General features: G+C 38.4%; 1 protein-coding gene across 4 annotated transcripts in view; it reads left to right on the top strand.

Annotated features, from left to right (window-relative positions):
* The window catches only part of LARP4 (La ribonucleoprotein 4), an 89199-nt gene that overhangs the window by 23675 nt on the left and 39253 nt on the right, over positions 1-26271 (top strand). For 3 of the 4 annotated variants that reach the window (XM_010596559.3, XM_010596547.3, XM_010596564.3), the window contains exons 2-5: positions 17301-17448; positions 18075-18230; positions 20740-20815; positions 25817-25953. In XM_010596559.3, the coding sequence (XP_010594861.1) occupies positions 17301-17448; positions 18075-18230; positions 20740-20815; positions 25817-25953 (517 nt within the window). The remainder of the gene's footprint in view (positions 1-17300; positions 17449-18074; positions 18231-20739; positions 20816-25816; positions 25954-26271) is intronic. The other variant, XM_010596553.3, reaches the window with a different exon arrangement.

Genomic DNA, 26271 nt, shown 5'->3' with positions numbered 1-26271 from the left:
TTCATAGAATGAGTTGGGTAGTATTCCGTCTTTTTCTATGCTTTGAAATACCTTCAGTAGTAATGGTGTTAAGTCTTCTCTGAAGGTTTGGTAGAACTCTGCAGTGAAGCCGACCGGGCCAGGACTTCTTTTGTTGGAAGTTTTTTGATTATCGTTTCAATCTCTTTTTTTGTTATGGGTCTGTTTAGTTGTTCTACTTCTGAATGTGTTAGTTTAGGTAGGTAGTGTTTTTCCAAGAATTTGAATTGATGCTTTTGAATTGTGGTGTTGGCAAAGAATATCGAATATACCATGGACTGCCAAAAGAACGAACAAATCTGTCTTGGAAGAAGTGCAACCAGAATGCTCCTTAGAAGCAAGGATGGCGAGACTGCGTCTTACATACTTTGGACATGTTGTCAGGAGGGATCAGTCCTTGGAGAAGGACATCATGCTTGGCAGAGTACAGGGTCAGCGGAAAAGAGGAAGACCCTCAACGAGGTGGGTTGACACAGTGGCTGCAACAATGAGCTCAAGCATAACAACAATTGTAAGGATGGCACAGGACTGGGCAGTGTTTCGTTCTGATGTGCTTAGGGTCGTTATGAGTTGGAAGTGACTTGACGGCACCTAACAACACCACCACCACCTATCCTTTACACATTGTCCCTGTTTGACAAATTCATGGTACCTTTGTTAACATGTTGATGTCTAACCTTCCAGATCTTTTCTGTTTTCACACACCTGTGTATCGGTACAGTGATTTTAAGTGTTTGTCATGTTAAATGATAAAAACAAAGTACTTAGTGTTTTGCCACTTGTGTTTTTCACTGAATAAAATGCCTTGAAGCACTTTCCACAGTGTATGTAGGCCTATTGCGTGTGTATGTGTGCTATACGTACACGTTATGTATGTATATACAGGTAGTCTCCCACTTATGGCAGGGTTTAGTTCTGATGACTCCATCATAAGTCAATTCTGATGTAAGTCGAATACCTCTTTTTTTTTTTTTTTTTTAAGTTTTCATTATTTTTGGCTTTTATTATCAGTATAAATTGGATCTTTGTCTTTGGGGGCTAGAAACATTACCTATAAACTTACAGATATGATGACATCAGCAAGTTATGCACAACAACATTTTTTTACTACATATTACTAATGATAAAATATAGCAAAAAAAAAAGGATAGTTGTAAGTGCGGTTTGTCCTAACTCTAATATGTTGTAAGCTGGGGGCTGCCTGTGTATACGTAGTATTCCATGTCAGGAGAGCTCCCACATTTATTGAACTATTCCCCTGTTGGTGGACATTTAGGTTGTTTTCAGGTTTCAGTCTTTGGATCAATGCTGCAATATACATACTTCTTATATGTCTTCTTGTGTGCATGGAGAGCCTTGCTATCAATGTCTTTTAGAGTGTCCACTCTTAAATACGCTGGTAAGAAATGTAAATATGCCCAGGAGTACTGCTTGTCTGTATTTCACAGACCTTAAATTTTGAGTATTCTGCCCTGGTGTCCCAGTGGTTAAGAGCTCAGGTTGCTAACTAAAAAGTTGGCAGTTGGAATCCATCAGCCGCTCCTTGGAAACCATGTGGGGTAGTTCTGCTTTGTCCTATAGGGTTGTTGTGAGTTGAAATCAACTTGGCCGTAGTGGATTTGGTTTTCGGTTTTAGCAAGGGGCACAACAGATTTATAGGTAGCATGCTGCCGAAAGGGATCTAGTTAATTATTTTGATTGATTGGTAATATTTAATGACATGGAATACTCTATCAGTATAAGCTTTTTTTTGTCATAATCTTGTAATATTTGAACATTTATGAATTAAATATGTATGACGTGTAATATCTTTTTTATGATTTCAGGGTGTGGTAAATGGTAGCCTTAATCTCTTATAGACCAGGTGATCTGCTTCCCTAAAGATTATGTATAGTCAAGAAGACCCTATGGAACAGCTCTACTCTGTGATGTGTGTTTACCCTGAATTGGAGTTGACTTGATGGCAGTGGGTTTGGGTTTTGGGGGGGCGGGGGGGAGGTGGTTTGGTACTTCTTGAAAAACCCAAGTTGAAAATTTAAAGTGCTTTCAGATTGGTGGTCTTCTTAGATGGGTGTCTAGCACAAGGAAAACAAATCCTCTCTTGAAAAGCACATTTTAAACATAGTTCTTAAAAATTGCCACAGAAAAAGTTCCAAGGAAAATGAACTAACAGTGTAAAATCATAAAACTCATTAGAAAAATAAGTCAACATAAACCTGATTTAGTGGAAACATCAAATCATAAAAATCAAACCCTCTAAGACTGCTGATATTGGAATTATCAGATTATGAAATATAAAATTAGAATAATATGCTTAAATGAAGAAGGGCAATACTGAAAGAATTATCAAGAAACTACTGATCAGGTAGATTTGAGAAAAGACCCAAAAGAATTTTTTATTTTTATTTTTTATAATTTTTATTGTGCTTTAAGTGAAAGTTTACAAATCAAGTCAGTCTCTCTCACAAAAACCCATATACACCTTGCTACACACTCCCAATTACTCTCCCCCTAATGAGACAGCCCGCTCTCTCCCTCCACTATCTCTTTTCGTGTCCATTTCGCCACCTTCTAACCCCCTCCACCCTCTCATCTCCCCTCCAGGCAGGAGATGCCAACATAGTCTCAAGTGTCCACCTGATCCAAGAAGCTCACTCCTTACCAGCATCCCTCTCCAACCCATTGTCCAGTCCAATCCATGTCTGAAGAGTTGGCTTCAGGAATGTTTCCTGTCCTGGACCAGCAGAATGTCTGGGGGCCGTGACCACCAGGGTCCTTCCAGTCTCAGTCAGACCATTAAGTCTGGTCTTTTTATGAGAATTTGGGGTCTGCATCCCACTGCTGTCCTGCTCTCTCAGGGGTTCTCTGTTTTGTTCCCTGTCAGGGCAGTCATCGGTTGTAGCCGGGCATCATCTAGTTCTTCTGGTCTCAGGATGATGTAGTCTCTGGTTCATGTGGCCCTTTCTGTCTCTTGGGCCGGTAATTGCCTCGTGTCCTTAGTGTTCTTCATTCTCCTTTGATCCAGGTGGGTTGAGACAAATTGATGCATCTTAGACGGCTGCTTGCTAGCATTTAAGACCCCAGACGCCACTCTTCAAAGTGGGATGCAGAATGTTTTCTTAATGGATTTTATTATGCCAATTGACTTAGATGTCCCCTGAAGCAATGGTCCCCAAAACCCCGCCTTTGCTACGCTGGCCTTCAAGGCATTCAGTTTATTCAGGAAACTACTTTGCTTTTTTGGTTTAGTGCAGTTGTGGTGACCTCCCCTGTATTGTGTGTTGTCTTTCCCTTCACCTTAAGTAGTTCTTTGAATCTACTATCTAATTAATGAATGCACCTTTCCCACCCACCCTCCCTCCTCCCTCTCATAACCACAAAAGAATGTTTTCTTCGCAGTTTAAACTGTTTCTCAGGTTCTTCTAATAGTGGTCTTATACAATATTTGTCCTTTTGCAACTAATTTCACTCAGCATAATGCCTTCCAGGTTCCTCCATGTTAAGAAATGTTTCACAGATCCCTCAGTGTTCTTTATCGATGCATATTATTCCATTGTGTGAATATACCATAACTCATTTATCCATTCATCCGTTGATGGGCACCTTGGTTACTTCCATGTTTTTGCCATTGTAAACAGTGTTGCAATAAATATGGGTGTGCATGTATCTGTTCGTGTAAAGGCTCTTATTTCTCTAGGATATTCCAAGGAGTGGGATTGCTGGATTGTATGGTAGTTCTATTTCTAGCTTTTTAAGGAAGTGCCAAATTGATTTCCAAAGTGGTTGTACCATTTAACATTCCCACCAGCAGTGTAAAAGTGTACCAGTCTCTCCACACGCTCTCCAACATTTATTTTTTTGTGTTTTTTGGATTAATGCCAGCCTCGTTGGAGTGAGATGAAATTTCATTGTAGTTTTTATCTGCATTTCTCTAATGGCTAATGATTGTGAACATTTCCTCATGTATCTGTTAGTTACCTGAATGTCTTCTTCAGTGAAGTGTCCATATCTTTTGCCCATTTTTTAATTGGGTTATTTGTCTTTTTGTAGTTGAGTTTTTGCAGCATCACGTAGATTTTAGAGATCAGGCGCTGATCGGAAATGTCATAGCTAAAAACTTTTTCCCAGTCTGTAGGTAGTCTTTTTACTCTTGTGGTGAAGTCTTTGGATGAGGATAGGTGTTTGATTTTTAGGAGCTCCCAGTTATGTAGTTTCTCTTCTGCATTCTTAATAATGTTTGTATACTGTTTATGGCATGTATTAGGGCTCCCATTGTTTTCCCTTTTTTTTCTTCTATGATCTTTATAGTTTTAGATTTTACGTTTAAGTCTTTCATCCGTTTTGAGCTCGTTTTTGTGCGTGGAGTGAGGTATGGGTCTTGTTTCATTTTTTTGCAGATGGATATCCAGTTATGCCAGCACCATTTGTTAAAAAGACTGTCTTTTCTGCATTTAACTGTTTTGGGGCCTTTGTGAAATATCAACTGCTCCTAGCTGGATGAATTTATGTCTGGATTCTCAATTCTGTTCCATTGGTCTATGTATCTGTTGTTGTACCAGGACCAGGCTGTTCTGACTACCATGGCGGTATAATAGGTTCCAAAATCAGGTAAAGTAAGGCCTCCCACTTTGTTTTTTTTCAGTAATGCCTTATTTATCTGGGGCCTCTTTCCCTTCCGTATGAAGTTGGTGATTTGTTTCTCCATCTCATTAAAGAATGTCGTTGGGATTTGGATCAGATTGCATTAAATGTATAAATCACTTTTGGTAGAATAGACATTTTTTTAATGTTAAGTCTTCCTATCCTCGAGCAAGGTATATTTTTCCACTTATGTAAGTCTATTTTGGTTTTTTGCAGAAGTGTACTGTATTTTTCTTTGTATAAGTCTTTTACATCTCTGGTAAGATTTATTCCTAAGTATTTTATTTTCTTGGGGGCTACTGTAAATGGCATTGATTTGGTGATTTCCTCTTCGATGTTCTTTTTGTTGGTGTAGAGGAATCCAACTGATTTTTGTATGTTTATCTTGTACCCCGATACTCTGCTGAACTCTTCTATTAGTTTCAGTAGTTTTCTGGAGGATTCCTCAGGGTTTTCTGTGTATAAGATCATGTCATATGCAAATAGAGATACTTTTACTTCTTCCTTGCCAATCTGGATGCCCTTTATTTCTTTATTTAGCCTAATTGCTCTGGCTAGGACATTCAACACAATGTTGAATAAGATCGATAATAAAGGGCATCCTTGTCTGGTTCCCGATCTCAGTGGGAATGCTTTCAGGCTCCCTCCATTTAGAGTGATGTTGGCTGTTGGCTTTGTGTAAATGCCCTTTATTATGTTGAGGAATTTTCCTTCTGTTTCGCTGAGAGTTTTTATCATGAATGAGTGTTGAACATTGTCAAATGCCTTTTCTGCATCAATTGATAAAATCATGTGATTCTTGTCTTTTGTTTTATTTATGTGGTGGATTACATTAATTGTTTTTCTAATGTTGAACCATCCCTGCATAACTTGTATGAATTGCACTTGGTCTTGGTGAATTATTTTTTTGATATGTTGTTGAATTTCTATTGGCTAGAATTTTGTTGAGGACTTTTGCATCTACATTCATGAGGGATATAGGTCTATACTTTTCTTTTCTTGTGGTGTCTTTACGTGGTTTTGGTATCAGGGATATGGTGGCTTCATAGAATGAGTTTGGGAGTCTTCTGTCCTTTTCTATGCTCTGAAATACTTTTAGTAGTAGTGCTGTTAACTCTTGCCTGAAAGTTGGGTAGAACTCTGCAGTGAAGCTCTCCAGACCAGGGCTGTTTTTTGTTGGGAGTTCTTTTATTACCTTTTCAATCTCTTTTTTTGTTATGGGTCTATTTAGTTGTTCTACCTCTGTTTGTCTTAGTTTAGGTAGGTAGTGTGTTTCTAGGAATTCATCCATTTCTTCTAGGTTTTCAAATTTGAGTACAGTTTTTCATAGTAATCTGATATGATTCTTTTAATTTTAGTTGGTTCTGTTGTAATATCACCCATCTCATTTCTTATTCAGGTAACTTGGTTCCTCTGCTGTTTTTCTTTTGTCAGTTTGGCCAGTGGTTTATCAATTTTGCTGAGTTTTTCAAAAAACCATCTTTTGGTCTTGTTAATTCTTTCAATTGTTTTTCTCTTTTCTATTTCATTTAGTTCAGCTCTAATTTTTATTATTTGTTTTCTTCTGGTGCCTGTGGGTTTCTTTTGTTGCTCTCTTTCTATTTGTTCAAGTTGTAGGGATAATTCTTTGAGTTTGCTCCTTCTTTTTGGATGTGTGCATTTATTGATATAAATTGGCCTCTGAGCACCGCTTTTGCTGTGTCTCAAAGGTTCTGATAGGAAGTGTTTTCATTCTCACTGGATTCTATGAATTTCTTTATTCCATCCTTAATGTCTTCTATAATCCAGTCTTTTTCGAGCAGGGTGTTGTTCAGTTTCCAAGTGTTTGATTTCTTTTCTCTGCTTTTCCTGTTATTGATTTCCACTTTTATGGCCTTATCATCACAAAAGATGCTTTGTAATATTTCAAAGTTTTGGATTCTGCTAAGGCTTGCTTTATGGCCTAATATGTGGTCTATTCTAGAGAATGTCCCATGTGTACTAGAAAAGAAAGTATAGTTGGTTGCTGTAGGATAGAGTGTTCTGTATATGTCTACGAGATCAAGTTGGTTGATTGTGGCATTTAGATCTTCCGTGTCTTTATGGTGCTTCTTTCTGGATGTCCTGTCCTTCACCAAAAGTGGTGTGTTGAAGTCTCCTACTGTTATTGTGGAGCTGTCTATCTCACTTTTCAATGCTGATGGAGTTTGTTTTATGTATCTTGCAGCCCTGTAACTGGGTGCATAAATATTTAATATGGTTATATCTTCTTGGTGTATTGTCCCTTTAATCATTATATAGTGTCCTTCCTTATCCTTTCTGATGGATTTAAGTTTAAAGTCTATTTTGTCAGAAATTAATATTGCCACTCCTACCCTTTTTTGATTGTTGTTTGCTTGATATATTTTTTTCCATCCTTTGAGTTTTTGTGTCTCTAAGTCTAAAGTGTGTCTCTTGTAGGCAGCATATAGACAGATCTTGTTTTTTAATCCATTCTGCCACTCTCTGTCTCTTTATTGGTGCATTTAGACCATTTACATTCAGGGTAATTATGGATGGGTATGAATTTAGTGCTATCATTTTGATGTCTTTGTGTATTGTTGACAGTCTCTTTTTTCCACTTAATTTTATGTGCTGAGTAGATTATCTTTATATACTGTCCTTTCCTCATATTTGTTGTTGATTTTGTTTCTGCTGAGTCTCTATTTTTTTCTTGTATTTTAGTTTGATGAGTAGGATAGTTTGTCTTCTTTGTGGTTACCTTATTATTTACCCCTATTTTTCCAAATTTAAACCTAACTTTTATCTCTTTGTATCAGCATATCTACCTCTCCATATGGAGGGTGTACAATTACATTTCTTAGTTCCTCTTTATTATTTTAATGTAGTCTTTTACATAGTAATGTTGGTATTACCGTGTTTTGACCTTTTTTTCTTTTTTTAATAATCTTTTTTTTTTTTTTTTCAGTGTCTGGGTTGACTTTTGGTTGCTCTGCCCAGTGTTCTATTCTTCGGTTGATACCTGATATCATTGATTTTCTAACCAACGAACTCCCTTTAGTATTTCTCGTAGTTTTGGTTTGGTTTTTATGAATTCCCTAAACTTGTATTTATCTGGAAATGTCTTAATTTCACCTTTATGTTTAAGAGACACTTTTGCTGGATATGTGCTTCTTGGCAGGCAGTTTTTTTCCTTCAATTTTTTAAATATGTCATCCCATTGCCTTCTCTTCGGCATGGTTTCTGCTGAGTAGTCCGAGCTTATTCTTATTGGCTCTCCTTTGTAGGTGACTTCTTGTTTATCCCTCGCCACTCTTATAATTCCCTCTTTATCTTTGATTTTGGCAAGTTTGAATATAATATGTCTTGGTGACTTTCTTTTAATATCTACCTTATGTGGAGTTTGATAACCATCTTGGATATATATCTTCTCATCTTTCACAATATCAGGGAAGTTTTCTGCCAATAAATCTTCAACAATTCTCTCTGTATTTTCTGTTATCTCTCCCTGCTCTGGTACCTCAATCACTTGTAGGTTATTTCTCTTAGTAGAGTCGCACATGATTCCTAAGGTTTCTTCTTTTTTTTTTTTAATTCTTCTGTCTGATTTTTCTTCAAATATATTGGTCCCAAGTGTTTTGTCTTCATTCTCACATATTCTGCTTTCCACTTCCACAATTCTTCTCCTCTGACTTTCTATTGAGTTGTCTAATTCTGTAATTTTATTGTTAATCTTCTGAATTTCTGATTGCTGTCTGTCTGTGGATTTTTCCAGCTTATTAAACTTTTCAGTATGTTCCTGAATAATCTTTCTAATTTCTTCAGTTGCTTTATCTGTGTGTTCTTTGGCTTGTTCTGCGTATTGCCTCATTTCCTTCCTGATGTCTTGAAGGGTTCTGTATATTAAACTTTTGTATTCTGCATCTGGTAATTCCAGGTATGCACTTTCATCTAGAAGATCCCTGGATTCTTTGTTTTGAGAGTCTATTGAGGTGATCATGGTCTGTTTCTTTATGTGACTTGATATTGACTCTTGTCTCTGAGCCATCTGTAAGTTATTGCATTAGTTTATGCTTGCTTACTGTGTCGTAGCTGTTTGCTTTTTTTTGTTTTGGTATAACCCTATGGGTTGCTTGAGTGAGCTAGCTTGATTATTTTCGCCTTTGGAGCTCTGATGTCCTGTCCCCAGCTGGCTAGAGCTGTTATCAGGTATATCAGTCTAGGAGTCCATTCAATTTTCTTGTATGAATTCAGCTCAGGTTTCCAGGTAGCTGATCATCAAGTGTGTCGTACAGACTCTGTCCTACAGTCTTAGACGGGCAGGGGTGATTGGCATATATACCAGTATCTGATTGCACCAGGGAGTCCTGCTCTGAACAAGGTAGGGGGCTGAGAGGGACCCCCAGGTGTTTCTGAGGAAAGAGCGTCCCTGTTTCCTAGAGCACACAGGTGGGTGGGTTCTGCAGACGGACCATGGGCACCCAAAGTTTTTGGTTGTAAGGACTGGGAGGTACCAGTTATCTTTGGACCCCTGTTGTGGGTGACTGGGTGACCTTAATGGAGCTACCAGTCCTTAGGTCCCTTATGTGGGTAGGTGAGGACCTTGTTTAATAGGCAAAGCAATGTGAAACGTCAGACACCTACCTCTCTACTGCATAGCTGAAATGGTTGGAGTTTGCTAATAAGGGCCTGTTCTCCCGAAATAGGCCCACACAGGTCTATCCAGAAGGGAAAGGTGCTCAAGGTCCACGGACGGTTTATGCCTGGACAGGAGCCACTTCCGTTCGGAGTTCCGCTGGTTAATGGAGGTAGCAAATTATCTTTTACTCCCAATTGCAAATTTTTTCCTTCCCCAAGGCCGGGAGGATGGCTGTAGGTGCTCAACAGGGCCTATCTCAGGCCCAGGGATTCAGCTGCTGAAGCTGGTTTGGGGAGGGGGGGGTATGATAAAATATACGCAAGTATTTAGGTTTTGCCGAGAGCGCCGTTCTTCTCAGGTTCCGGAGGTGTGAGCAGGCTGTGCGTCAGGCTGCTTCTTCCTGAGGAAACTGCACCCGAACACTAGTGCCAGCCTGCCACTCCCTCAGCCCTGGAAATGGTGCCTGAGGGCTCCCTGCGATTCCGGTCCGATAACTCCTCTCCGCTTCTGAATGGCCTCTACCTCCCCCTGCCCCTCAGCTTGTTGTCTAAGCTTGCCTTTGATGCTCAGGGCTCCCAGTTTGTCACAAATATACTCATTTCACTTGTTTTTTTTGGTCTTTGTTGTAAAGAGGGCTCGCTGGAAGCGTCTGTCGATACAGCCATCTTGGCTCTGCCTCCCCCAAAAGAAACTTTAAGAAATGAAAAATAGGAAAAGGAAACTTAGGAACAGCGGACAGGTTGCGTAGCAACTTATAAACACCTAAAGAGAGAATTGATGAACTGGGAGAAAAATCCCAAATTGCTTAGAATGTAATCCTGAGAGATAAAGAAATGGAAAATAGGAAAGAAATTGAGATTTGGAACATAGAAGGTGTGACACATTTTTTATTGGAGCTCCAGAAGGAAATAATAGAGCAGATGGTGGAGAGGAACTTTTGAAGAGGTAATGACTTTGAATTTTCCAGAATTGATAAAAGATAGATCAGATGCCAAGAAGCCCTCTGGATCCTAAGTAGAATAAATAATAAAGAATTGCACACTTAGACTTATACTAGCAAAACTGTAAAATACCAATGACAAAGATTAAGCATCCAGAGAGTATGGGAATGACGGACATCCAGACAGATGGCTGATTTCTTATCAGCAATAGTACAAACCAGAAAACAGTGGAATATCTTTAATGTGCTTGAAAGGAAATATATGTCTAACCAGAATTCTATATATGGCAAGCGTAGAGGGTAAAAATAAAGCTATTTTCAGAGAAACCACAACTTCAGAGAGTTTACCACCAACAGATCTTCACTAAAAAAATTCTGGATGATGTCCTTCGGGAAGAAGGAAAATGATTCTTGAAAGGTCTGAGATGCAAGAATGATGATCAGAGAAAATGGTCAATATTCATGTAGTTTACATTTAAAACTAGAATGTATGTATATCGAGGACTTAGAAAGGCACAAAATAATCTTTTATTTTAACGTACTAGATACTGTCATTTATGCCCAGGAATGAAAAATTCCTGATGCAATACATTTTTTTAAGCTTAATGTTTTTATGACTGAAAGCAGATTTTAAGGGAATACTTTATAAGAAGTAGCAGATCGTGTTCCCTTCCAGCACGACTTTTTATTCATATGTTTATATACTTTATACAGTTGTAATACAGTGTGAGTTGTAATCATTGTATGGTAAAACATTATTTCAGGAGTCAGGCTGTGTGTCTTTTAGTTGGGGCCTTATTTCTCTGTGGATCTGTTATATAACAGGATAATCTGTAAAAGGGAGGCAATAGTACTTATGGGATGTTGTAAGAAATAGATGGTACCCATAAAATATTCAGTATTACAAAGGCTAGCCCACGGAAATGCTTAACGTGTTTTGTCATTGTGGTGGTTATGCTTCTTTCACTCCATTATGTGAGAACCTTTTTCCATTTTGGTACTTCCCATATTTCATTGACCCAATCTCTAATTTTGAATGGCTGTGTAATATTTTACCAAGTGAGTATGTTAAAATTTCCTTGATTCCACATTTTGTTTGACTGGCTTATTTCCATTTCTTGGCTCTTTTAACTAATGCTGATAGGTGGAAATATGAGTTGTACCATTTTATACATTCTCCAGTAAAAGGTAAGATTGCAAAATTTTATGCCAATGTGGGAATTATTTTTAAATGTTTTGCTAACTTAATAAATGTAAAATGGTACTTTATCTTCCCATTTGTATATATACAAATGTACATATGTATATGTTAATTTTTTTCCTTGAATTTTTATATTCTTCGCACTTAGTTGTTGGAGGCTTTTTCTAGTCAGTGTATGTAACTTTTATGTCCTCTCTCACATTTGCCTGGTGGTGCAGTAGTAAGTGTCTGGCTGCTAACCAAAAGGTTGGCAGTTCTAATCTACCATCTGCTCCTGGAAAACCATATGGGGCAGTTCACCATGGTCCTATAGGGTCACTGTGAGTTGGAATTGACTTGATGGCGATGGGTTTGTGTGTGTGTGTGTGTGTGTGTGTGTGACATTTGCAGATGTTTTTCTAGTTTTTAGTTTTTTGCCGCACAGTTTTATATTATTCTATAGTCATCTGTCTTTTGCGATTTTTATCTGTTGCTTCAAAGCTGGTTTTTTTTTTTTTCTTTTTTTTATTGCACTTTAAGTGGAAGTTTACAATTCAAGTCAGTTTCTCCTACAAAAATGTATACACACATTGTTAGTTGCTCCCCCTACAATGTGACAGCACACTCCTCCTTTCCACCCTGTATTTCCCGTGTCCATTCAACCAGCTCCTGTCTCCCTCTGCCTCCTCACCTCGCCTCCAGACAGGAGCTGCTCACCTAGTCTCACGTGTCTGCCTGAGCTAAGAAGCACACTTCTCGCCAGCGTCATCTTATGTCTTATAGTCCAGTCTAATCTTTGTCTGATGAGTTGGCTTCGGGAATGGTTTTAATTTTGGGCTAAAAGAGAATCTCGGGCCATGACCTCTGGGGTTCCTCCAGTCTCAATCAGACCATTAAGTCTGGTCTTTTACTAGAATTGGAGGTCTGCATCCCACTTTTCTCCTGCTCCATCATGAACTGTCTGTTATGTTCCCTGTCAAGGCAGTCATTGGTGGTAGCTTGGCACCATCTAGTTCTCCCAGTCCCAGGCTGATGGGGTCTCTGGTTTATGTGGCCCAGTCTGTCTCTTGGGCTCATATTTTCCTCTTTGTCTTCGGTGTTCGTCATCTTCCTTTGCTCCAGGTAGGTTGAGACCAGTTGATGTATCTTAGATAGCCACTTGCTAGCTTTTAAGACCCCGGACGCCACTCACCAAAGTGGGATGCAAAGCCTTTTCTTAATATACTTTGTTACGCCAGTTGGCCTAGATGTCCTCCGAAACCATGGTCCCCAGATCCCTGCCCCTGCTACTCTGTCCCTCGAAGTGTTTGGTTGTATTCAGGAAACTTTTTCAAAGCTAATTTTTTATGACATAGTAGTTGACTTCTAATTTTTAACTTCACCTTGCAGTTATTTTGATGTCGTATGTTGGTGTTTTTGTAATATACTTTTGAGGGTAAGATAGCAGAATTGCTTTCCATTCAAAACCAGCATACTGTGTGTGTGTGTGTGTGTGTATAAAGACAGATGTTTATACTGAGTACTGACTGCTTTTCAGGTGTTAATATAATTTTATTCGTAAAATCAGAAATTCTTATCTCAGTTTACAGTCGAGAAAAACGAGGCTCAAATGAGTTAGGAATTTTCCCCAAGATTACACAATAGAGCTAAGTTTTGAATTCAGGTATGATTCTGGAGGCAGAACACTCAGCTGTACAATAGTAATTATTAACTGTCTTCAAATGACTCTTCTTGGTGGCACAGTGGTTAAGGGCTCGGCTGCTAACCAGAAGGTTGGCAGTTTGAATTCACCAGCTGCTCCTTGGAACAACCCAATGGGGCAGCTCTACTGTGTCCTATAGGGTCGCTTTGAGTTGGAATCAGCTCCTTGGCAATGGGTATTTTGCTTAACTAACCACATGCTTCTATGCATAACAATCCTATGAGTTAGGAATGTTTCTAGTAGGTGTAAAGAGTCACACAACTTTGAAAACCTGATAGGGCGGTTCTACCCTGCTAGAGTGGGATTGCCATGAGTTAGAATCAACTCCACGGCAGCTAACAACTAGTAGGTGTATGGCCTTTTCACTGTATCTTTGTCAGGTACGGATCTTATTTATTAAATGCATTTCATGCTCTTTCACTGTATTTATTCAGAATAAGTAAATATTATTTATTCAGAAGTTTGATTTCTGTTACTGAGTACTGTTGTCTTACTACCTGCCATTTTCTTGGATAGGGATATACCTGGTATTTCTTAAAATTGAGGGAAAGGAAGGAGGGTAAATATGTAAATATATAGGTTTTTCTATATCAAAAATGCTTAATACTGAATTAAATATTGTTCTCATGAAATGGCAGGAGAGCTAGGCTATCAGAGGCTCTTCATAGTTCTCTTCTGCTATCAGTCAGAGATAAAGCTACACCTAAATTCCAAAGTCTCACTTGCTAGTCAGCTCAGCTCCAAAGCAGTATCCTACCAAAGGCTTGTTGGGTGTGGGGATATATAGCAGGATACTTCTTGGTTCAGGTGATGAGAGAATCTGTATTGTCTGTTGTTGTTGTGTGCTGCTGATGTTGTGTTGAGTCGTTTCTGCCCTATAGGGTTTCCTAGGCTATAACCTTTACTGGAACAGATTACCACGTCTTTTCTTCCACTGAGCTGCTGGCGGGCTTGAATTGCCGACCTTTTGGTTATCAACAGAGCACTTAGGGTAACCACTGCACCAGCAGTACTCTTTGTATTGTCTTTAGATAATTTAAAAACTATAATAAAATTGAATGCTTTTTATTATCCTACAGCTGGCAATTCTAAACAGTATCAGTGATAAAATACTTTCCGCTACTACCAGCATTTTAAGGCTCAGCCCTTGTTCCCAAGATATGAAGGAACTTAGACACAGAAAAGGACATTGTGTCTGTCTTTTGTCTCCCAAATTTGCTTTCAGAACCTGTCTTTTTAGTTGATAAAAGAGAATAATGATTTTAAAAAATGGCAAACTTGTTAGCTGCCATCACATCAGCCCTAGACTCCTGACGACCCCATGCACATTGAAACAAAACATTGCCCAGTCCTCCACCATTCCCATGATGGGTTGCAGATCAGACTGTTGTGATCCGTAGGGTTTTCAGTTTTCAGATCACCAGGCCTTTCTTCCTAGTTGATCTTAGTCTGGAAGCTCCACTGAAACCTGTTTCGCACCATAGCAACACACAAGCCTCTGCATAAGGTGCATTGGCCAGCAATCAAACCTGGGCCTCCTGCATGGAAGACGAGAATTTTACCACTGAACCACCAGTGCCTCGTACATGGAAGGCAAAATCAAAAGCCAAAACCCACTGCCATTGAGTCAATTTTGACTCATAGTGACCCTAAATGGCAAGCAATAGGGTATAAATAAATAATATTGCTTCCTTGGAGCTCTGGTGGCACAGTGGTTAATAGCTCGGCTGCTAACCAAAAGGTCGACAGTTCACATCCATCAGCTGCTCTTTGGAAACCCCATGCGGCAGTTCTACTCTGTCCTGTAGAGTTGCTATGAGTTGAGATCGACTTGACAACTGATTTGGTTTTTGATGGGTTTGGGTTCATACATACCCTATAAGTCATGTTAGTTATACAATATGGAAACATACAGAAAGAAACTAAGTAAAAAGTTGGCTTATTAGAAAGATACAGGGGAATTTGTGGGACACAATTGTTGGAAGTACAGTTGGGCCTTACAGAAGCTCAGTCTTTTGAGTCTTTAGTCAGCATCTCTTTGGGGGCTATGCATTTCTGCCCACCCAGAGCCCTGCTTTGGTTGACCATATTTGGGTGTTGATGATACATTAAGGTGTTTTTTTTGTTTGTTTGTTTGTTTTTTAACATGAGCCGTGGTAAGAACCCCCTGAGCCAGTGATAAGAACTCCCTCCAGGCAGAGCATTTATGACAACCTTCTTATAAATGGCTCAGCGGATGCCAGTTATTTTTTTCATGAAAGCGTAGCTCCCAGTATCTGCAGGTCATAAGCTTGAGTTAATTAATTCCCAGTTCTTTGGAACTACCTTCTGCTGTCTAGAGGAGTGGCCTGGGGCTGAGAAGACAATCAAAATAAGTTTCTGTTGAGAAGAAAACATTCTTTTGTGGTTATGAGCGGAGGGAGGGTGGGAGGGGGGGTATTCACCAATTAGATTGTAGATAAGAACTACTTTAGGTGAAGGGAAAGACAACACACAATACAGGGGAGGTCAGCACAACTGGACTAAACCAAAAGCAAAGAAGCTTTCTGAATAAACTGAATGCTTTGAAGGCCAGTGTAGCAGGGGCAGGGGTTTGGGGACCATGGCTTCAGGGGACATCTAAGTCAATTGGCATAATAAAATCTATTAAGAAAACATTCTGCATCCCACTTCGAAGAGTGGCATCTGGTGTCTTAAACGCTAGCAAGCAGTCATCTAAGATGCACCAATTGGCCTCAACCCATCTAGATCAAAGGAGAATGAAGAACAGCAAGGACACAAGGTAATTACGAGCCCAAGAGACAGAAAGAGACACATGAACCAGAGACTACATCATCCTGAGACCAGAAGAACTAGATGGTTCCCAGCTACAACTGATGACTGCCCTGACAGGGAACACAACAGAGAACCCCTGAGGGAGCAGCAGAGCAGTGGGATGCAGACCCCAGATTCTCATAAAAAGACCAGACTTAATGGTCTGACTGAGACTAGAAGGACCCCGGTGGTCATGGCCCCCAGACCTTCTGCTGGTCCAGGACAGGAAACATTCCTGAAGCCAACTCTTCAGATATGGATCGGACTGGACAATGGGTTAGAGAGGGATGCTGGTAAGGAGTGAGCTTCTTGGATCAGGTGGACACTTGAGACTGTGTTGGCGTCTCCTGCCTGGAGGGTAGATGAGAGGGTGGAGGGGATTAGAAGCTGGTGAAATGGACACAAAAAGAGAGTGGAGGGAGAGAGCGGGCTGTCTCATTAGGGGGTGAGTAATTGGGAGTATGTAGCAATGTGCATAAAGGTTTTTATGTGAGAGACTGACTTGATTTGTAAACTTTCACTTAAAGCACAATAAAAATTATTTAAAAAAGAAAGTTTCTAGAGAGGGAGTGAACTTTTCAAAGCTTCATTGAAGGATGAAGCCCTGTTGTTTGGCTAGATGATGTGGGAAGTGCATCCCACCCTTCTTTTGCTTTCTTCCTGTTTCTAAGAGTAATATAATACTCTTATTTCTCCACACATGCTCCATTTCTACTTTTCATGTCCATATGTGCCTGTGATTAGATAATGTACGCAAAAGATCACTTTAAAAGGCAATATGTTCAATAGTTATGTTGTGGGCATCAAGAATACACACTTCAGAACAAGTGTAAAAAACATTCTAATTAAGGCAGATGACTATTTTTGACCTGTGATAATATTTCCAATGATGGAATCATTTAGAGATTCATTCTCTGTCACAGCTTAGATGACGATAAGAAATTATATACACTTGGAAAATTGCTCTAGATAACTCAAAAATTTACGTACACACACACTGTCAAAGATATGTGAATGGTTTGATTAAAATTTTTCTTACATTTGTGAGTAAGCTGGAAGAAAGCAGTGTTTTTGTAATAAATAAAATAAATGCCTATAAGATATATTTTTAAATGTATAGCTAGCTAAATTTTATATGTAGACATATTTCAAGCTCATCTCCTTAAGATTTATGTTCTCAAGTTGGTCAAAAAAGCTTTTTAAAAATCTTAATGAGAAAATGGGAGGTATCACCTTCTATTCTGGATATCCTTAATATGGTAGTTATTTAGAAGTTTATGATTTTATTTTTTATTATTAGTTAATTTTGATATTTAAGTAAGTTTGAATTTTCAGTGCATGAATTTTTTTTTTTTTAAATATACAAATAGATCCTTTGATTATTTAGCAGGTAACATCTAAAGGAACAGGTTTAAATCCTAATGCCAAAGTATGGCAAGAAATTCCTTCTGGAAATACTGATGCCACGCCAGTAACCGATGGAACAGAAAGTTCTTGGCATGAAACAGCAGCCACATCAGGGTCTCATCTTGAGGGTAAGTCCTAAATATTTCATCAGAACAAATCACATTTCAGTTAAACCGTATGGCAAAACCAATTTATAGAATTTTGGAATACATCCTTGGATTATTTAATTAAATACATTTATAATGATGATATGTAGTTCATATACAATTCTCATTTATATTCACCATGAATGGATTGTCACTGGTTGCATATAGTGGCTGTGTGTGTGTGGGTCTAGCATCAAACTCATTTCTTAATGGTCTTTCTAGATGAGTTTTGATTTACCATTATTGACTCTGCTGTTAACTCACTGTTTGATCTTTGACAAATGATGTACTTCTTGGGATTTGTTTCCTCATCTGTAAAACAGAAATCATAATAATTACCTATGTCATAGGATTTTCTGAAATTAAATGAATAAAACTTGGGGAATTTTGATACATAATGCTTTGTAAGTGTTACCTATTGTTAATCATTTTAGCTTCCCTATAATGGTCAAAACTTACTTCTAGGCATTAACTCTTAAAACATGTAGACATTTTCCCAACTGGTAGAATTCCTTGAAATCTTGTTATAGAAGACATGCAGCCCAGAGTTTCTGGACATGGAATTTAAAGAACTTCTATTAATTTTTGATAGTTTTCTTTTAATACAGGCAATTCAGAGCTTTCAGATGATATGTGTAAGGAATATGAAGTAATGTATTCTACGTCTTGTGAAACCACAAGAAATGCCGCAGGCATTGAAGAATCAACTGATGGAATGATTTTAGGACCAGAAGATCTCAATTACCAAATATACGATGTTTCTGGTAAACTTTATGGTTTATTGGTAAAATGAGAATTCAGTATCCTAGCTTTCCTCCCTCCCTCAGTCTGTTTATCATTGCATTGATCCAGACTACCAAGTTCTTTAGGTACAGTGCTTACCCAATGGTATTACTCAGTTGGTTTTCTTATTTTTAAGGAAGCTAATGTTAATGAAAGGTGATGGTTATAAATACTGTTTTCAAATACCCAAACATGAAATTTGTAATTTAAGAAAAATGTTTACTTTAAGGAGCCCTGGTGGCGCAGTGGTTAAGCACTTGGCTGCTGACAGAAAGGTTGGCAGTTCGAACTCACAGCCTGCTCCTATAAAGATTATAGCCTTGGAAACTATGGGGCAGTTCTGTTCTGTCCTGTAGGGTCGCTATGAGTCGAAATCGGCTCAACGGCGATGGGTTTTGGTATTAAAGGAAAGCATGAAATGAAAGATTAACAGGAAATAAAAATAGTCAGAATGGTTAAAAGAGACCTAAATTACAGTCTTTCAAGGTCTAAGTTTCTCAGTCTACTAGTTGGAAGAATGCAGGTTCTATCAGTTTTCCTGACCCTTTTGTCGGAGTGAAATATATTTATGAATGTGAAATTGCAAGTATTAATTTTGAGAAAAAGGCTATATTAAAAACATGGATTCTGTTACACTTCAGCTTGTGAAATGTGCTTTTCTCACATGGATTGAATCAGTATGGATTAGTAGTCACATGGATTTAAAGTGGATGAAATTTAAGACACTGAATATGGTCCATACACCCTGACTACCTGATTTTATTTTCATCTAGTTTCTAAAGGGTCTCTTTGAAAAAATAAGTGTAACAGGGAGTAGTTACCTGTGTTTCTGTTTATAAATAGCTCTGTGACTTCTGTCAAGATATATAAACCTTTGTCCTCCATTTCCTTATGCATTATAAAAGTCTGGACTAGATTTCTAAGGTCTTCTGGCTTGTAAATTGATTTCTAAAGAAGAGGGAGATGGTATTTCCACATACAGGTTTCCCTCGCTATCCAAAAATAGAGCCTTCCTATGGAACCTTTTTAAGCCAAAATGGCATAAAGAGAAGAGGCAATTACCATGAATTTATATGGGAAAATTTTTTGAAAATTCCCAGACCCGAAAAATAACCTACTAAATCATGCCAAATAGCATATAAAAACCCTTACGAGCTTTCTTAGGCTTTTCTGATACCTCAGGACACATCTCGCTAACAGATGCACAAAATAAATTGAGATGAAGCGCATATGCTCACAGACACAGTCCAGAGCTGTGGCGGCTGGATGCTGAGAGTAGTTTCTGGGGAAGGAGCTGGACGACCCTGCTCTCACTGCTTGGGATGCATGCTGCCACTTTAACAGCTAGCTGCAAAACAAACTGAATGTTATTTCAGCTTACTGAATGCTATTTCAGCTTTTCCCCTTTTTTGGTAAAAGCGAGAATCCTCTTTGGATTTCTTTCAGTTAGCAAAATCAGGTAGCTAATGTAGGTCTTTCTTAGAAGTGAAGTGGTGTAAAGCAAGCTTTCAAAAAGTAGGGGCGGGGGGGATACCTGTAATAATTTAGGGTGGTAAGTTCTGCTCCCTACCTGTTACCATACCCAACTACTTTGAATAGAGTTGGTGTAAGTGATGTGGCAATCTGTCGGTATTTTAATGTGTTTGTTGTAAATGACATTGAAAGATTAAATTAATTGATTGCTCTTTAGCTAGCATTTTGATGGATGAATTTTTTATTAGGATTGTATATACGTAGAAATAGTTCCTTATATTCGTTTTTAATGAAACTTAGTAGTGTCTTATATCACTTTGGTTCTTGAGTAATATGACAAGTTAATTGTAAAATCATGCACAAATTTTATTTAGCCTTGCATGCACCCTATTGTGTGTGTATTTGTAAGAAATTTAGCCTATATTATCATTAATGCTTTTTAAAAAGAAGACAAATTTTATGCTTTTAGTTTGTAGTGTTTTGTGTAATTCTTATAAGAGCGATGGTTTTCCAGACTTAGAGTCCAAAAAAGGTCTTATGTTCTGTGTGTACGGCACTGGGTTTTTTGCTGGGTGGGTTCTGTGTTAAAATAATAGAGAAGATAAAAGACTGTTGCATAGTTGATCTAGTCCTCTGAATGCTTTAAACATGCTTAGTGAGGTAGAGTGCATTCAAAAATCAAGGAATGAGTAGAAAAGAGTATAACAAGATAAAAGTTTAAGGAGTGTGACTAACGTCAGATTTACTGTCACTAACAGGGATGTGGTATGTGTTTTTTAAATATATTACCCACTTGGTTTAACTACTTCCAGTCTTCAAATTAAAGTACTGTTACTTTTGTTCTTTGCGTTTTTATTAAAGGAACAAATAGTTCCTTTAATAAATAGTGTCAAAGTGTTTAGGTCAGTGTTTTACAACATGGAAGTCAAGTGCTTTTAGTATTCTAAGTACAGTAATATATAAGGTTCAACATTTTGGTTATTTGGTATTAATTTTTTTTCTTGTTTCTACCGTTAGGAGAAACCAATTCAGCCATTTCTACGGAAGACCTAAAAGAATGTCTGAAGAAACAATTAGAATTCTGTTTTTCGCGGTACACAATCATTTTTTTTATTGATCTTCCCCCTTTTTTGAATTGTTTGGTCAGTAGATGTAAGATATCCATGAAATGGGTTGGAAGAATGGTGATTATCTCATTTCCCTTTAGTGATGTGTTTTGATATTTCTTCAGTATATTTATTAACTAAAAGGTGTAGTCTCCAGCTGAATATGCAGAAAACTTCTTCTAGTTAGGGAGATATTGAGTCTGTTGGTTATCTTCACTATTATCACCTTTAAGTTTAGGGTTCTCACAAAAGTGGTTATCTCTTAATTATTTTTTTTTAGTAGTTGGCTCTTAAAACTTTTCATCAGAGTTACTTTTTAGCAAGACTGATGGATGGGCATAGAATTTTTATTACCAATGCCTTCTACTAAAGAAAGGGTCCTTTTAGACAAACGTTTCAATTAAGATGTCTTATTTATAGATAAGAATTATTTAGGTACATTTACAGCTTACTACTGCCTGCCTATCACTTGCTGTTGAGTTGATTCTGACTCACGGTGACACTGTGTGTGTTAGAGCAGAACCGTGCCCCATAAGGTTTTCAATGGCCAATTTTTCAAAAGTTGATCACCAGACTTTTCCTCTGAGGCACCTGTGGGTGGACACAGACCTCCAGTCTTTCAGTTAGTAGTCATGCACATTAACCTTTTGTACCAGTCAGGGACTTCATTTATAGTTTGACCCGTCTAACCCATTGCTTTTGAGTCAATTCCGACTAGTGACCCTGTAGGACAGAGTAGAACTGCTCTGTAGAGTTTCCAAGGAACACCTGGTGGATTAGCAGTTAAGCTCTTAAGCATTGTGCCACCAGGGCTCCCATTTATATGCTAAAACTGTCCCAAAATAAACAGAAGTTTGGGTATGCGTGCAAATGTAATGTCTTCAGTTTTTTCTGTCTGGTGGATGGCACTACTAGTAAACCGAATTTTCAAGCCAGAAACCTGAATTTTATTCTAGACATTTTCATTTCTTTATATATTGAACACTCCCAACTCAGGTTCATTTTATTTTTCATCCTTATTATCTCCCATTTCTTCACCCTCCCATTTACTCTTTGCTTTCAAGTAATTGTACAGGCCGTAGGTTAAAAGCAAGAGCCTCTTGGCTTTTCTCTAGTCAGTTGTGCCTATGATGCAATTCATTTTCTTTAACAATTAAAAAAAATTTTTTTAATCCTTGCTTGCTAATGCCGGTATCTGGATCATTTGTGGATCTGCTTATCTTGTTTTTTTCCTTTTGGTTTTCTGTCACAGTTTTCTGTCTTTATACATGTCTTGTAAGCTTTGATTGTTTGCTGGACATTACATATAAAAGAACCATAGATGCTGCAAATGACATTTTTCCCTCTAGAGAGGGTTTGTGCTTTCTTCTATTTGGCAGATAGACTGTGTATGGTTTTCCCGGGGCTGCCATAACAAAATACCACAAACCAAATGGTTTGCAAAACAGAAACTTATAGTCTCACAGCTCTGAAGGCTGAGAGCCCAAGATCAGAGTGTTGGCTATGTAGATTCCTTCCGAGGCTTGAGGAAGAATCTATTCTATCCTTCTCTCCTAGCACCTAGTAGCTCTAGGCATTCCTTGGCTGCTGCAGCATCACCTGGCGTTCTTCGCTGTCTCTCTGTCTGTGCGTATCTTTTCTTTTATAAGGGCACCAATCATACAGGATTAAGACTCAGATTACTCCAGTATGACCTCTTATTAACCCAACTGATAACATCTTCAAAGACCGTATTTCCAGTTACGGTTACATTCACAGGTTACAGGGGTTAGAACTTGAACATATCTTTTTGGGGGACACAGTTCAGTCCATGACAGAGGGATATGTTGATTGTTTCAATCCAACCAAGAATTGAGCTGGGTCAGAGCTGAGCAGGCCATCTTAATTAGACTCATTCTACCTCTTATTTGTTTCTTAGGCATGGCCGTTCCAGGCTTTTGATTTAGATCCTGGCAGTTCTCTGTCACCTCAGTTCTGAATACTGAAGGAGATCTAGTTCTGTTCTTTAGAGGTTTGAATTAGCTCTTTAGCTTTTTACCCCCCAAAACCAAACCCAGTGCTGTCAAGTCGATTCTGACTCATACCAACCCTATAGGACAGAATAGAACTGCCCCATAGAGTTTCCAAGGAGCACCTGGTGGATTCAAACTGTTGACCCTTTGGCTAGCAGCCGTAGCACTTAACCACTATGCCACCGGGGCTTCCTTTTACCCCACACAGGTTCACAATCTGGCAAATGTTTCGTGGAGGAGGCCTGTCTGGTATTTGATACAAGTCTCCTCCTTCCACTGGGCCTTAATCATAAAACCACAGAGATTTCACTCTGCCTTTTCAGCTTGGCTCCCAGTTTCCCATCTTCCTCTTTAGACCTCAGGAAACATCTATGGGGAAAATCAGCTCCTCTGGTTTCCAATTAATAATGCTAGTCCTATGCAGTTCCCTAAACTTCTGCAGATTTCTGTCACCCAGTGGAGTCCCATGGGGCCAGGATCTACAGATACCCTCAAGGAAAGATTGTCTTTCTGGAATTTTAGTTATCTTGTCATCAGAGCTTCCACAGCTAATTTCTTCAAACACAGTATTTGTAATTGATCCAAGCTTTTTTAATTGTTGGAGTGGGAGCTCTGGCTTATCAAGATTTAATGCATCCTGCCCAGAACTGTGATACAGTTCAAATCAGCTGGGCAGTTGATATTTGTAGCTCAGCAGAATTACCATTACTACTTATCAAGTCAGTTCCTATATGTTATATCCATTAACCTGATTTACTTCTGAGATGGTAGGGTTTTGATACACGTACTAAAAGTCAGAATTGATTTCGGCCACAATTTTTTATGCAGAGATCATGTTCACGGTTCTTTTATTTTTAGCTTCTAAATGAATCCTTTTTTTAAAATTGTGCTTTAAGTGAAAGTTTACAAATCAGTCTCCCGTACAAAAATTTTTACAAACCTTGCTGTATACTCCTAGTCGTTCTTCCCATAATGAGACAGCACACTCCTTCTCTCCACCCTGTATTTCCATGTCCATTCAGCCAGTTTCTGTCCCTGTCTGCCTTCTCATCCTCCCTTCAAACAGGAGCTGCCCACATAGTCTCATGTGTCTACTTGAGCCAAGAAGCTCACTCCTCACCAGTATCATTTTCTGTCCCATAGTCCAGTCCAGTCTCTGTCTGAAGAGTTGGCTTTGGAAGTGGTTCCTGTCTTGGGCTAACAGAAGGTCTGGGGACCATGACCTCTGAGGTCCTTCTAGTCCCAGTCAGACCATTAAGTCTGGTATTTTTATAAGAATTTGAGGTCTGCATCCCACTGCTCTCCTGCTCCATCAGGGATTCTCTATTGTGTTCCCTGTCAGGACTGTCATCAGTTGTAGCCAGGCACCATCTAGTTCTTCTGGTCTCATGCTGATGTAGCCTCTGATTTATGTGGCCCTTTCTGTCTCTTGGGCTCATAATTACCTTGTGTCTTTGGTGTTCTCCATTCTGCTTTGCTCCAGGTGGGTTGAGACTAATTGACGCATCTTAGGTGGCCGCTTGCTAGCGTTTAAGACCCCAGATGCCACTCTCCAAAGTGGGATGGAGAATATTTTCTTAATAGAATTTATTATGCCAATTGACCTACATGTACCCTGAAACCATGGTCCCCAAACCCCTGCCCCTGCTATGCTGGCTTTTGAAGCATTCAGATTATTGAATGAGTATCTTGTTAGGCAGATACAGCACGTTTCTCTTTTTATGTTGGTGAGTTTAACCTTTACTGATATCTTCTCTATTTGCTTTTTCACCCCCAAAACAGATAACCACGACTTGTTGACATTAGTAACCAAAAATAATTACTATTTTAATGTAATTTGAATGTAAAGACTTTCGAGCCTACTCTTTGCCAGGCACTAGGCCTTTGAAAGGTGTCCCCAAAGGTGGTGCAAATGGTTAAGCGCTGAACTACTAACCAGAAGGCTGCAGTTAAACCCACTCAAAGACTCCTTAGAAGTAAGGCATGGCAATCTGCTTTCAAAAGGTCACAGCCTAGAGAACCCTATGGAGCAGTTCTACCCTGCACTCATGGGGTTGCCAGGAGTTAGATTGGCTTGAGGGCAACTAACAACAACAGGCCTCTGAGAAACATCACTGAACAAAACACAGATACGTTTTGGCTGAGGGAGACAAAACAGTAAACATAATAAGCAGCTTATAAGTATGTTAGGTGGTAAGTGCTATAGAAAAATAGAGCAGAGGAGTAAAGGAAGGGGAATCAGAAGTCCCTGGGTGGTTGGATTTTTAAGTATGGTAGTCAAAGTAGGCCTCATTGAGAAGGTAGTTTTTCAGCAAAGGCATCTAGCTATTTATAAATAACCAGGCTGCTTCAAAAAAGATTTGATGTGAATAACAGGTTAGGAGTGTGATTTTTACTTCAGGTTTGTTTAAAAAGATTTTATGTGTAAAGATAGAAGTATTTTTACTTTCTTTATCTTAAAGATTGTCCTGTCTTAATTTTAAAGTATGTGTTTTAAATTACAAAAGTCAAACATGCTTATTAAAAATGCAGACATTCAGAAATTAAAAATCTTCCATGATCCAATCCATGGTTTAAACTATAATTTTTCCCATATGTATGTTAGAAATTAATGACAAAGTGTTTATAAAATGGAACTACACTGTATGTGATTTTTTGCAACATGCTTTTAAATTTAATAGTAAAACTTCTTTCTATATTTATATAATTCTTTTTGATCCCTTGTCCAAAACTATTGATCCAGATGCGTTTGGGGACTTGACTCAAATTTTCAGGAAGTTTAGACTTTATCCGTCACATGTTATGTTGGATCTTTTTAACCGAACATTTCATAGATCAGTGTGTTATTTCTGATAACCTAATTCTGTTCCCTTAGACTTAGTGACAGTCATGACTAAGACACCTTTTTTCTTTAGTTGGATTTTAAGAATTGCTTGTTTTATAGGACTGTTGCTACCTTCTGTTTATTTCTTTTAGAGAAAATTTGTCAAAGGATCTTTACTTGATATCTCAAATGGACAGTGATCAGTTCATCCCAATTTGGACAGTTGCCAATATGGAAGAAATAAAAAAACTGACCACAGACCCTGATCTAATTCTCGAAGTGTTAAGATGTATGTAAATAATACATTTTATCTATTTTTAAATTTCGGAAAGTTCAATACTCATTTTTGATCATACAGGGGATTGTTTTTAATTTTTTTTTTTTTTTTTACTATTCTGTTTAAATTTTATTTGTAGTAACTGGCATAGATAAATCTATATATTCAAACTTTGGTTATTGATCTTAATGCTCACTTAGCAAATATAAGCAATGAAATCTCAGGTTTCTGGGCTATTAGAAAGGCATATGCCATATATGTCATTATCGTGCACTCTAAATTAATGGATTTCAAATGTTTTGAACCAAGTAAGAGTACATTATACAGCGC

This window comes from Loxodonta africana, chromosome 4, assembly GCF_030014295.1.
Source record: "Loxodonta africana isolate mLoxAfr1 chromosome 4, mLoxAfr1.hap2, whole genome shotgun sequence".
Taxonomy (NCBI): domain Eukaryota; kingdom Metazoa; phylum Chordata; class Mammalia; order Proboscidea; family Elephantidae; genus Loxodonta; species Loxodonta africana.
Note: the sequence above shows the minus strand (reverse complement) of the source record. Positions and strands in the feature narration are given on the sequence as shown.